Raw genomic sequence first — 11,890 nt, 5'->3', positions numbered from 1 at the left:
GCTGGGAGTGAAGCAGAGGGTTGGTTATTGACCTGCAGCAAGTCCTGGCTGGAGGAGAGCTTGGGGGAAGGGGACAAACTCCATCCCTGTCCCGTGGGGCTGGGAGGGGCTGGGCACAGTGGGGAGCAGCCAGGGGATGCTGTGCTGCATTCAGGGGAGCTGCTGCAACTCAAACCACCCCAGCCAGCTCTAAAGGAGGCAGTGCAGGTATTAATGATAATAAATTAATGTTGGCAGTGGAGCCTGCAGACTCTGCAGTTTGACCAGAGGAGATGGGCTTGGTGTCAGGGCAGGTATGGCATGATCTCCCCCAGGAGAGCAAGAGCCATGCCCCTATATATATATATAAATATATATAAATTTTTTTTCATGGCTACATAATATATAATATATAATATATAATATATAATATATAATATATAATATATAATATATAATATATAATGCATTATATAATATATAATATATAATATATAATATATAATATATAATATATAATATATAATATATAATATATAATATATAATATATAATATATAATATATAATATATAATATGTAATATATAAGATATAAGATATATTATATAATACATTGTATATTATATATAATATATTATATAGTATATATATTTTTTATCGATATATCATTTAAATTATATATACATATATACATATATAGATATATATATACATATATATATGCCAAAGCTGTGGCAGACTCCAAGGGTGGGATTTAACCCAGCAAAACATGAATAAAATTAAAAGACATGTGGGTTTCTCCCTGTGGTGTGAGGAGCAGGGAACACACAGCCCTCATCCCCAAGCTGTTGGACCTGGAAGATGCCCCAGGGGCACAGGCTGAGGAGATCACTTGGCCAGCAGCATCTTTTAGAGCCCCAAAAAGCCCCAAAATCTGGGCTTAGCCAGTCGGAGAGTCAAGATTTCCTCTATTTTTCAAGTTTAGGTCACTTCTTACCACCCTTTAGGCACAAACCCATGGGAGGGAGCTCCCCATCCCAGAGCCACCAGCAGCACCAGTTTGGAGCAGCACCAGTTTGGAGGCAGTGCTGGGATGGAGGAGGGAAGAGCAAGGGGAGCTGCTGCTGCCTTTAGGGCAGCCAAACACATCCATGGTGCAATATGTGCACCTGCATCTCTGCTAAGCAGCATCAATGCTCTCCTGCTTCACTCCTGATGACACAAGAGCCTTAATTGGCCATGAAGAAATCCATCAAGCAGCAGCTTGGTGCAGCTGCTGGGTCCCCACAGCATCTGGCAGCTGCTCCAGGGCTGCCCCAAAATAGCCCCAAAATCATCCACCCACCCCAAGCACTGCTGCAGGAGGTGAATCTGGATCTCTGCTCCTGCTGCTCATCAACAGCACAGGGGCTTTATGGCACTCTGGGGCTTGGTGGAGCCAGGTCCCACCTATTTGCTGGAAACTGAGATGATAAATTGTGTTTTCAACCTGAGGAGAAGCTCAGAGAACCAGACCAGAGGGCTTGACACAAAACACTAAGGCAAGGGGAAATTTTTAGTTGTTTTTTGTGCATATAAACACAGCAGAGACCAGCCTGCATGGCAGCAAGGTGAAATGGGAGCTCAGCCAGGGATTTCAATAGCTGCAGGGCCTTGCTCATGGTTTAATGCATTTTTACAACGGGGGTGGAACAGGACCCATTCTGGGAATAAAAACATCACCAGCAATTTCATCCCCCTGAATAATTTGCTTATAACTTGCCTGTGCTTTGATGCAGCAGCTGCTTCAAGAGCACCAGAAAGAAAAATCCCTTCTCCCATCCCCTTTTCACCCCCCGGCACACCCTTGTTGTGCTGCTGCAGCTTCAGCTCAAAAATCCCTGCAGGCACAATGAGAACATCCTGGTGGCTCTGGATGTCTCCCTGGCACAGCCCTGACATCCACCCATGTGGGCAAACCAGCCCAGCCTTCCCCTCTTCTCCACCAGCCAGAGGGGTTCCAGGGTCTCTCCTGGAACTGATCCCATGGCACTTCATGGTCTTGGCTCCCCTCTCACCCTTCAATGAAAATACAGAATAAAAATGAAACCCCTGCACATTCGATGAAAATACAGAATAGAAATAAAACCCCTGCACATTCCATGAAAACACGGAATAAAAATAAAACCTCTGCACATTGATTTCATTTCCTCTACTTTTATTTAAAAAGAAGGTTTGCTAACAGCAATCAGTACCACAGCCCAGGCCCCTCCATACAACAGTTGGCTTTAGCAGTCCCTGCAGCTCCAGCCCTGCTCTGTCCCTCCCCCTGTGCTGGGGACAAACCTGGCAATTATCTGGCTTTAAGAACCACTCCTGAATAGTGGGAAGCTCCCTGGGATTGCAGATTACTTCCATCCTGCAGTTTCACTCTCTGTCTCAGCTTAAGCTGAGGTTCACAGCCAGGTCTAGCTTTATTGTGAAATTAAAGTCAAGTAAAAATAATATGCGGGGAGAAAAAAAAAAAAAAGGCACCAGGTTTAAAAACATTAAAAAAAAAAGACATGAAAGAAACGATTTTCTGGTGCTGGAAAGAAACATCCCCTCAGTGGCAGATTAGCCCACATTTATCCACTATAATGTTGCTTATACCTTAAACTTAGCCATCTTCATCTGACACTAATTAGCAGGCTGGAGGCTCCTGTGGGTACAGTAGCTTTTACGGCCCAAAACATGAAAGTGAGCTCTTCTTTTTACCACTTGAAGCACTCAGATTTTAAAGAGACAATGTCAAGTATTTCAGCCCCAAACTGTACACTTTTTAACTTAAAAAACACAGCAGCAGGAGGAGGCCCAAAGGTGATGATAGCCAGCCATGGCAGCAGTGGAGGGCATGCCTGAGGTCTGCCTGGGCAGTGTTATTTACTCTTCCACCAATTACACCCAAACAGCCCTTGCTGAACCCTGCACTCACCTGCATTCTGGCACTGAGTGCTAATTAGGAGACAAACAGAATAGGCCACAGAGGCAGGAAATAAAACAGAATCATCAGATCAATCTAGTTGCTTCCTTCAAAACCCCCCGAAAACCAGAGAAAAGCAAATGTGGTTATAAAAAATTCTTTGTATTTTGGGTTGTGTCTGGCAGGAAAAAAAAAAAAAAAAAGGAAAAGATTATTTCTATGATGTTCATCACTAGGCAAGCATCCCATCAAGATCCATCTGACATCCTATTTAACTGTTGGGAGTGAGAGATAATTAGGGCTTGAAAGGACTGACAGAGTGGGACTCCAGGAATTCAGCACAGTGTGCTGGCTCTTCGGGGAGAAACTGAAAATAAATTATTTAGACTTGAAAAAGTCCCTTGAAGTCCTGTGGTCTTTCTGCTTGGCTGGGTCTAGGCCTATCATCCATATTTTGGCAGTTTTTGGAGGAGGAAAGAAGGCAGGCTGCTTAGAGGGAACAGTTGGGAATTTGAGGAATTAGAGCCGGATATACTTATGGTTTTCACAAGCCCTGACAGATGCTGGGTGTCCTTGTGACACGGTGAGACTGCTCAATACTAATGGTGCTGCTTTGTGGCAGCAAAGCTCCTTCCTGTGACATTCCAGCATCTCTGCTCCTCAGAAAAGGACGAGAAATACACCTTCAGCATCCTCCTCACCACATTCAGCATCCTCCTCTCCACATTCAGCATCCTCCTCTCCATGCCCCTGCCCAGCGCCTCTCTGCAGCCCCTCACACACGTGTGAGTGTCACTGGGATCAGCTCAGCTCTGCTCCCTGCCACCTCCTGCAGCCCCAGAGGCTTCCCCTGCTCCCAAGGCTGTGCCCACCCCGTGTTTGGATGGATCTGGGCACTGATCCCTGCAGGGCAGGACCCGGCTCCCGCTCGGTGCCACAGGACCCTGGGCTGTGAGAGCCACCAACAAACCTTCCCTGCCCACCCCCTCCCTGCCCCTTCCCCTTCCCCTCCCCGCCACGAGCACGGGGCCAAGGACACACCTCGCTGCCCTTGGCCAAACAAACTAACTACCAACCTGGCACCAGTCACGACAAACGGCTCACGGTCACCATCCCCAACACCCCGCAGGAACCAAGGCCACCTCCACACCTCTCCCGTGCAAGGCAAACGCCCCTCGAGTCCAGCAAGCCCCACAGCAAGGGGGGGTCTTGCCCAGGCCAGTCCTGTGAGACGCCCCTGCATCTCTCCTGCCCCTCCCTTGGTGAACACCAAACAGTTATAACACTCAGGTCAATATATAATAGGTACCACGTAGATATATTTGTGTCGCCCAAACGAAGATGACCAACCCCGCCAGGCATCACTCGTCCTTTCTGCCCCCTCCCTCCTCCTGTGGCTGTGCAGGAACGTGCCTGGGGACCAGCCTACGTGGCCCCATCACACTCCCCCACAGTCAGCTTCAAGGCTCCTTGCTGGTGCAGCGTCTTTAAGGCTTTGAACTCCAGGGGCATGGTGTGCGGGCTGGCCTGCGAGGTGTAGCCGTACTTGAGGCTGTCGTAGTAGTGGTACTTGACTGGGTTCTGGTTCTGGTCCAGGGGGAAGGGCCAGAAGCCATAGAGATAGATCTGGTTGCAGAAGCGGGTGGCCAGGGTGTACATGAGGAGGCCGGTGGTGGGGCGCTTGATGTGCACCTTGTTGGTCAGCCAGTACCTGCAAAGGGACATGGAGCCTGTTAGTCACACAGCACACCCTGGAGCCTGTTATTCACACAGCACACCCTGCCCTGCACCTTCTCCCTCTACAGCCCCTCACTGAGGTGTATTGGTGATGTCAAGTGAGAGGATTCTGACCTTGTTGGTCAGCCAGTACCTGCAAAGGGACACGGAGTGTGCTATTCACACAGCACACCCTACTCTGCACCTTCTCCCTCTCCAGCCCCTCACTGAGATGTATTGGTGATGCAAAGCGAGAGGATTCTGACTGGCAGGGCTCTCCATGCCAAGGAAAAGCCTCTCCAGGGACTGCATGCTCCTGCTCTCTGCCTGCTGGTTACATCTCACTTGTTGCCATGGCACTGAAGCATCTCGTGCCTCGACAATCCTTTATGAAAAACAAATTGCTTGCAACAGTGGCCCTGGGTACTTCAGCCTACAATTATCTTCCAATCAACCCTGGAGATCAATACCACAGACCAAAGCATCCACATGTCAAGTAGACTCCAACAAGCCCTCAAAGCAGACACAGTCAAACACATGCTGATGGCTTTCATTGATGAATGGAGATTTTGCTCTGACAGCAAACACGACAGGGCTAGAAAAACATCTGCCTTGGAACAAAGGGTCACCAGGCTGAAAGAGCTAAAATGCACTGCTGAGTTCCCATTACACCCAGCCACTGCTGCTGTGATCCTGGACCAAGATTCATCACCACCCTGGGCAGCACGAGCCCATCAGACACACAATATGGCACACTGCAACAGAAAATGTGAGATATGGAGGTCAGCTGTGCTCACTGCTGGGAAACACGTTAGTTTTTATGAGGGATGGCAAAAAGAGCAGTGGAAGCATGGAGGGATGGAGTAATGCAGCAGCAGAAATGGTATCAGCTGTGGCATTTTGGGCTGCTGATAAAAATTATTGCAGAATCAACATCCTGTAAGATGATGTTTCCAGTGCCCCGTATTTATTGCAAAAGCAACTTATCTGCTTTGCTCAGGAAAACACTGTCAGAGGAGCAAAATGAGAAAGGAAACAGTTTGGGGAGGTAGAAAATATCCCCATCAGGCACAGTCCCTCCTCCCCCAGCATGTGTGATGCCAAAACTGCCCCAGAGCAGGCAGGGCTGGATCAGGCAGCACATCCTGCTGTGCCCCAGCCTCTCTGAGCCCTTGGATTATTTTTAAAGGTGAGTGACTGGCAGCCCCCTGGACAAACAGAGCACGTGGCACTTCTGTGCCCTCTCCAGGTGTTTGGGATCCTGAGGCAGGTCCTGCAGTGGCAGTGGAGCCCCAGGAAGTGCCTTGCTCCTCATTTGCACTTTCTGCTGGGCTCCTGAGGGTCTGGTGCTCAGACAGCAGGAACCCTTGGGAGAGCTGAGCCTTAATCCTGCAAATTAGCTTTTCAAGAAAGCCATTAAAATTTAGCAACACAGGCACAAAACGTGCTTGCTTGTTCTCAGCCAGATAAGAGAAAAAAAATTGACTTTTCTGGTGAATCAAATTCTGGAAGCAGAGTGACCTCCTCAGCATATGCAGGAAGGGCACAGGGACAGTTTTTTGGGGTGGCACACCCAGGGGTGTTCAAGCAAAGGATGAATATGATGTTTTGGGAAGGAGATGTTTGCGTGGCTCATGCTGGCATCCAGCACAAAAACAGAGCAAGAAACTGGGGGAAAAGCAGAAAAATCAGCATTTCCTGTGCCTGCCCAGCCACGGGGCTGTGCTGGGGGAGCCAGCAGAGCTCTCTGCAGTGCCACAGCCACCTGCTCCCACAGGTATCCATAAAGCAGCCTCCTTGATGAGTTTATGGGTAAGCACATTAGCCCCCCAGTGTGCAGAGGGAAATGGGAGATTATCACAACCATTTAACACCGTGAATTAGGGTCTCCTCATGCAGCAGGGAAGCCACCTGGGAGGAACCGTCAAGTCATATTAAGCAGCTGGCTTTGAGGGAAGGACAACTGTCTGGGTTTGTCCTGCAGCTGCTTTAGCCTCAAAACTCTCATTTCTATCAATTTACCACACAGAAAAATACTGGTGACCTTTTGCCCTCCCAAAACACTGACTTTTGTGTTCTGCTGAGAGGCTGTAAACACTCCATGAACATCCAAGGACCCTGGCAGCAGGATGAAATGATGCTTGTACAGAAGCACAGGCCATGCATGTGACCATGCAGTTTCATGCATATTAACAATGAGGAAAATGACCTGGGTCGGGCACTGAAGCACCCTACAGACACATGCTGACCTCTGCAGCCCAGCACACACAAAATCCTCACCAATCCCAACAAGTGTGCACAAACCAACACCCTAAACCAGCCCTAACACAGCCCAGTGTATCCACCTCACCAAATGCAGCTAGTGAGCACTCACTTGATAATACACTGACAGGTCAGTTTTTAATAATGAAAATTAAAACCGGGCTCTTTTGTCTGTGTTTCCCTCTGTTGCAGGCAGGGCATTTCAAAAACCTCACTCATGCAGCATTATAAATTCTCAGTGCAGCTTTGAGAGGGGGTGAGGGACTTCAGGCTGTCCCAAACCACCCACAGGGATGACAGAACATAACACATAATGCCCAATCCACAAAACAGGCCATGCCACAGCTCCTGCAATTTGTTTCCTGCACAGTGAAGGTGGGAAATCCTCTGCTGAGGTCTGGGAAATACTTTTTAATGACTGGTTTGTGATGGGAAATATGCAAGACCTTCCTCTTATCTCTCCCACCACTGTCCAGCTGAGACAGCAGCCACAACCCTGGTGCAGGAGAGAACAGCTGGGGATGGAAATAAAACCTAATTAATTCTGTAAATCCAAATGAGGTTGTCTGGGCGCACATGGGATGCTGTGTCAACAGCACACCTTTAATATGTGAGGTCCAAGATTTTAATTAGGAGGAAAGATAATCTCGAAGCAGGCAGTAATTATTTTTCAAACTGGCTACACCAATCACCATAACTATTAACTGCAACATTTTATGGAAAGAGACAGCAATTAAAAGAGAAGAGCAAAGAGCAGTCCTGAAACCCAATACCTGTGTTCTAAGAGCTGTTCTCCCAGTGAGGAGCTGGTGCTGTGTCTGTAAATAAACCCTCAGGGGTGGATGCAGGAGATAGGCAGGAGCCTGAGCAGGATGAGGATCAGAACAGGAACCATGATTCTGTCAGAGAAACACTGCCTGAGACAGCTCTGGTTTCAGATCATGGTGGTGACAGATGGAAAATGCCATCAGATCTTCAAGGCCATCTTCTGTAAGGAGGCAGCCTAGACACAAGCCCTGACACCTTCTTGAACTGAGACTGAACAAGAGCAGCTCAGAGAGTCTCATCCTCCAGCTGGGAGATGGTTCTGGCTGCTCCTCACCTCCTCATCCTCAATGGAGATGATCAGAAGGTTCCTAAGGCAGAACCTCTGCCAGGGGCCTTTTCTCAGGGAAGGAAACTGCTGTGCTGGGACCTCAGAGCCCGGTGGGAATCGTGCAGGAGGCAACACTGGCACTGCCCTAGGCAGTGTCACAGCTGCCACATGAGCCAGGGAAGGTGGCACCTCCCCACTGCACACCTGGAGCAGGTGCCACACCACCCTGAGAGTGCTCATCCTCCCCAGCATCACTGAATGTGGGCAGAAGAGCCTGGCCTGGATCTGGGCTGGAATGCAGAACTCCTCCCTGCACGCAGCATTCATGCTAGAGAGGGCAGGGGTCTTCTCCCTGCTCACCAACCTGACACGCCTGAGAAAAACCTAAACCTCCTGGTAAGGGTTAACCCACAGGAAAAAATTAACAGAAAATCCATCGCCCTGATGAAATGAATAAAAGACATAGGTCAACGAAGAAATCAAATTTCAGCAGTTATCAGCTGCATTATTTCATGATACAAATCAGAATAGCTGAAATAATGGAATTTGGGACTCTCTTAAAAAAGCTAATTCATAAAAGGGTGATATAAACACAGGCTGTTGTGGAGGTGCTGCTCCTTGAGTGGCAGCAGTGTTTTATCAGGCTGCCACACACACCCTGCTCCAGGAACAGCCAGGGAAACCAGGCACAGATAACCAGAGTGAGTGCCCTGACTGAGGCTGCTGCAGGGGGGACAGAGCTGGGTGGATGGAGATGAAGTGCTGGAGCTCAGGGAGCAGCTGATATCCCCCATTCAGCATTTTCCCAGCCCTTTTCCTGTCCAAGTATGGTTTTTCCTGTCCAGTTTCCTCTGTCACCTCCACCAGAACAGCCACAAGCAGTGATGAGAGCTGTGCTGGACAAGCAGGAATGGGCATGTCCCCATCCAATGTCCCATCCAATGCTAACACTGACCCCAAAAACTGCCTCTGGTGTCAGCTGGGCTTTATCCACAGGCTGGGCAAAGCCCAAACACCAAACCCAGCCCCCTTGTCTAGACTGGATCCAGACCATGTAGCCTGGTTCTGCCTTTGGTGACTTGGCACAAGCAAATGAGATAAAAAACTCTCAGATAAAAAACTCTCCTCTCCTCCAGATTTTGAGCTGTGATGTTTTTTCAAACACTATGGTACTCAATACCCTCGAGTTAAAGCTTTTCTAAACAGACAAAAAGGGAAAATAATTGAGAATAACCTTCTTTCTTTCACCTTTCCTTTCTATGCCCCTCCACTTCTTTTGAAAAAGAAAAGACTGAATCTTCCAGATTAACAGGAACAAATTGACTCTCTCGGGCCCCCAGTGCAGACACACCACAGCTCGGGTTCAAGGTGCCTCAAGTGCAGAAGAGGAGAGGATAACAGCTCACACAAGGGCTTTTTCTGCAGGATTTCCACTGATCTAACCCACACATGGCTTTATGGGTGTTCACAGCTCCCCCTCACACCCCACTCCACCCACACACTCGTGAATGGCTGTTTTCTCTCCCTGCACCCTTTGGACATCCTTTTGCTTTATCTGAGTGCAGGACCACAATTCTTAAACCATTTATTTAATGTTTAGGGGAAGGGCTTTAAGGCACAAGACCCCAGAGCAGGTATTTCAGAGGAGCCTCTGTAAGCATGAAACTCCATCGGGGAGGAAGCATGAAGGAGCTGCTTTGGAAAACCCACAAGTGATTGATGCTGGCCCGACACTGCTGGGCACAGCAGAAACAACCCTGAGACAGAGGGTGAGAAAAACAGAGCTGGGAGAAAAAAAGGAAAAGAGAAAAGGAAAAGCAGGAGCTGAGTGATGTGTTAGAGAAAAGCAGAGGCTGTGGAGGGATGCAGTGGAAGGAACAGGTCAGGAGAAACTGAGGATTCTGAGTGCATGATTGTCCTGAAGAGCACACAACAGCTGTCACAGCTGCTTGGATTTAAACCTAATGGGAGACCAAGCCAAGGAGCTGGAAGGTTTATTGATTTTTAATTTTTTTTTTTTTCTCCCTCAAGAAGCCCTTAACAAAATCTTATGGGGCTGGAATTGGTTACTGCCAAGAGCCCCTTGTGATGGACACAGTGAGAAATGCTAGAGCAGATCAGACAAAGTGAAACACGGCCCTGAATTCCCTGCAAGCAGTGACAGACAAACCTCCCAACACAATTATTTCCCCTCTCTGCCTGCATTCCATGTTATTTCTCTAACGAAAGCTGCTTGGCAATGGGGATTACAAGGATTTTTGGAGACACTAACAGGCACCTTGTAAGGGGTTTGCTTGCTCCCCTTGCCAGAGGAATTGCTCAGGGGACATTTCATGGAACCACTGCAAAGCAAAGCATCCACACACCCTGAAACAAACAGGAGCTGCCACCAAACTGTCCCCTCTCCACCCCTGGGGGTGACCTGGCTCCTTTCTGAGCTCCTGCACTGCAATGCTGAAGGCTCTCTCCCCTCCTGGTGAGAGCTGAAGGTGTGAGAAAAGCCTGCCACTATCAGCAAACATTTAAAGCACCCTCACAGCTTGAAAGGTGATGTCTCAAATGATGCTGTTAAGGACAACAAAACCAAATGCTTTTTACTTATCTGGGCAATGCACCCTCTACAAATGCCCCAAAATGCACTGAAAATTATAGGAAAAAGGCTCAATTGCCACTTGAAATGAGTTTTGGTTTGAGGGAAAGCAGAGCAGGACAATAAATACCGTGGTTCAAGGAGAAGTCAAGGGCTCACAAATGTGTTTTGCTGGTAGTGGAGAAAGAAAAGGCAACACTTTTGTGGCCTAATTGAAGTTGGCTGAGATGTCAGCCTTTGTAGAAAGTGCTATTCCTTGGAAAAAAAAAAAATAGGGGTGCCTTGTCTGGAAAACTTCCCCCATTTCTTATTTGTTTGTGAGTTCAAAATCAACTCAAGTTAGATGGTAAAAGGTAGTTTTATCCAAAAAAGGAGAAGATAGGACCTCTCTGCAGCAGCAGCCCACTGCAGCACAGAGGGATGTGCTGAGGGGATTTGTGGGTTTTTCATTCTCTGCTGCACACCACAAGCCACAAAATGTATTTGCTTCACAAATCTCAGATCTGTCAAATAAAACCACAGTGCTATGAACCAGCACAGAGAGAGCTGCAGAGACAGAGGAGACCACACCTTTCATAAGCAAAAATATGATCCTAGGAACTGGACAGTGACACAGAAGATGGATAAGCAAACTCCTGGTGATTCTGGTCCTGAGGAAGGACTCCCTCACCCCAAACCACATCACCTCAATTACCCTGAGCAGATGGTCAATTGGTACCCAAGAGATTTCCTACACAGCACCAAGCTCATCACCCACCTCCCTGAGCTGTGCCCAGTTCATTCAGTTCTGCCTCGGTCACTCAAATCCACACAAGTTCCAAACTTGCACCAAGGAAAGGGTTAACAGTGACTGAGAACAGCCCAGCCCCTCACCCCCAGCCCTGGGTGAGCCCTCTGTGAGCTCCTGGGTCAGTGCTGCAGTGCTCCCATCAGCTCTGCCTTTCCGAGGGGGCTGCACTTCTCATTAGACTAATTGCTAATCAGTGGGCATCCTTGTTTTGCTGCTGATGAGTGTGAGAGCATCAGGGCAGGTCAGGCAGCAGCTCCCGTGGCTTGGAGGGCAATCCCTGACGAGGATCAGCACTGGCCCCTGTGGTTATAATCGAATTAGTGCTGCCTGCCCTGTGCTGCCTGGAGCCTCCTGGCCCTGCCCCAGCACGGTGAGCAGCCCAGGGATGCGTTTCCAACCAGGACCCTGGGCTCTGACACCAGCACCAGCCACCTGCAGCACCCCCAGCTCACCTCAGGTGCCTGCTCCCCTCACTGGCTGCACCTCAGCCCCTGGGGGCTCTGAGAAGCACAAAA

The 11,890-nt window shown here is 48.6% G+C and overlaps 1 protein-coding gene across 1 annotated transcript in view; it reads right to left on the bottom strand.

The window, feature by feature from the left end:
- Window positions 1-4,222: 4,222 nt before the first annotated feature.
- Window positions 4,223-11,890, bottom strand: part of ST8SIA2 (ST8 alpha-N-acetyl-neuraminide alpha-2,8-sialyltransferase 2) — a 29,489-nt gene continuing 21,821 nt past the window's right edge. The window contains exon 6 of the mRNA XM_063169222.1: window positions 4,223-4,632. Within this exon, the coding sequence (XP_063025292.1) occupies window positions 4,347-4,632 (286 nt within the window). The 3' untranslated portion in view covers window positions 4,223-4,346. The remainder of the gene's footprint in view (window positions 4,633-11,890) is intronic.

The sequence above is a fragment of the Melospiza melodia genome, chromosome 15, assembly GCF_035770615.1.
Source record: "Melospiza melodia melodia isolate bMelMel2 chromosome 15, bMelMel2.pri, whole genome shotgun sequence".
Taxonomy (NCBI): domain Eukaryota; kingdom Metazoa; phylum Chordata; class Aves; order Passeriformes; family Passerellidae; genus Melospiza; species Melospiza melodia.
Note: the sequence above shows the minus strand (reverse complement) of the source record. Positions and strands in the feature narration are given on the sequence as shown.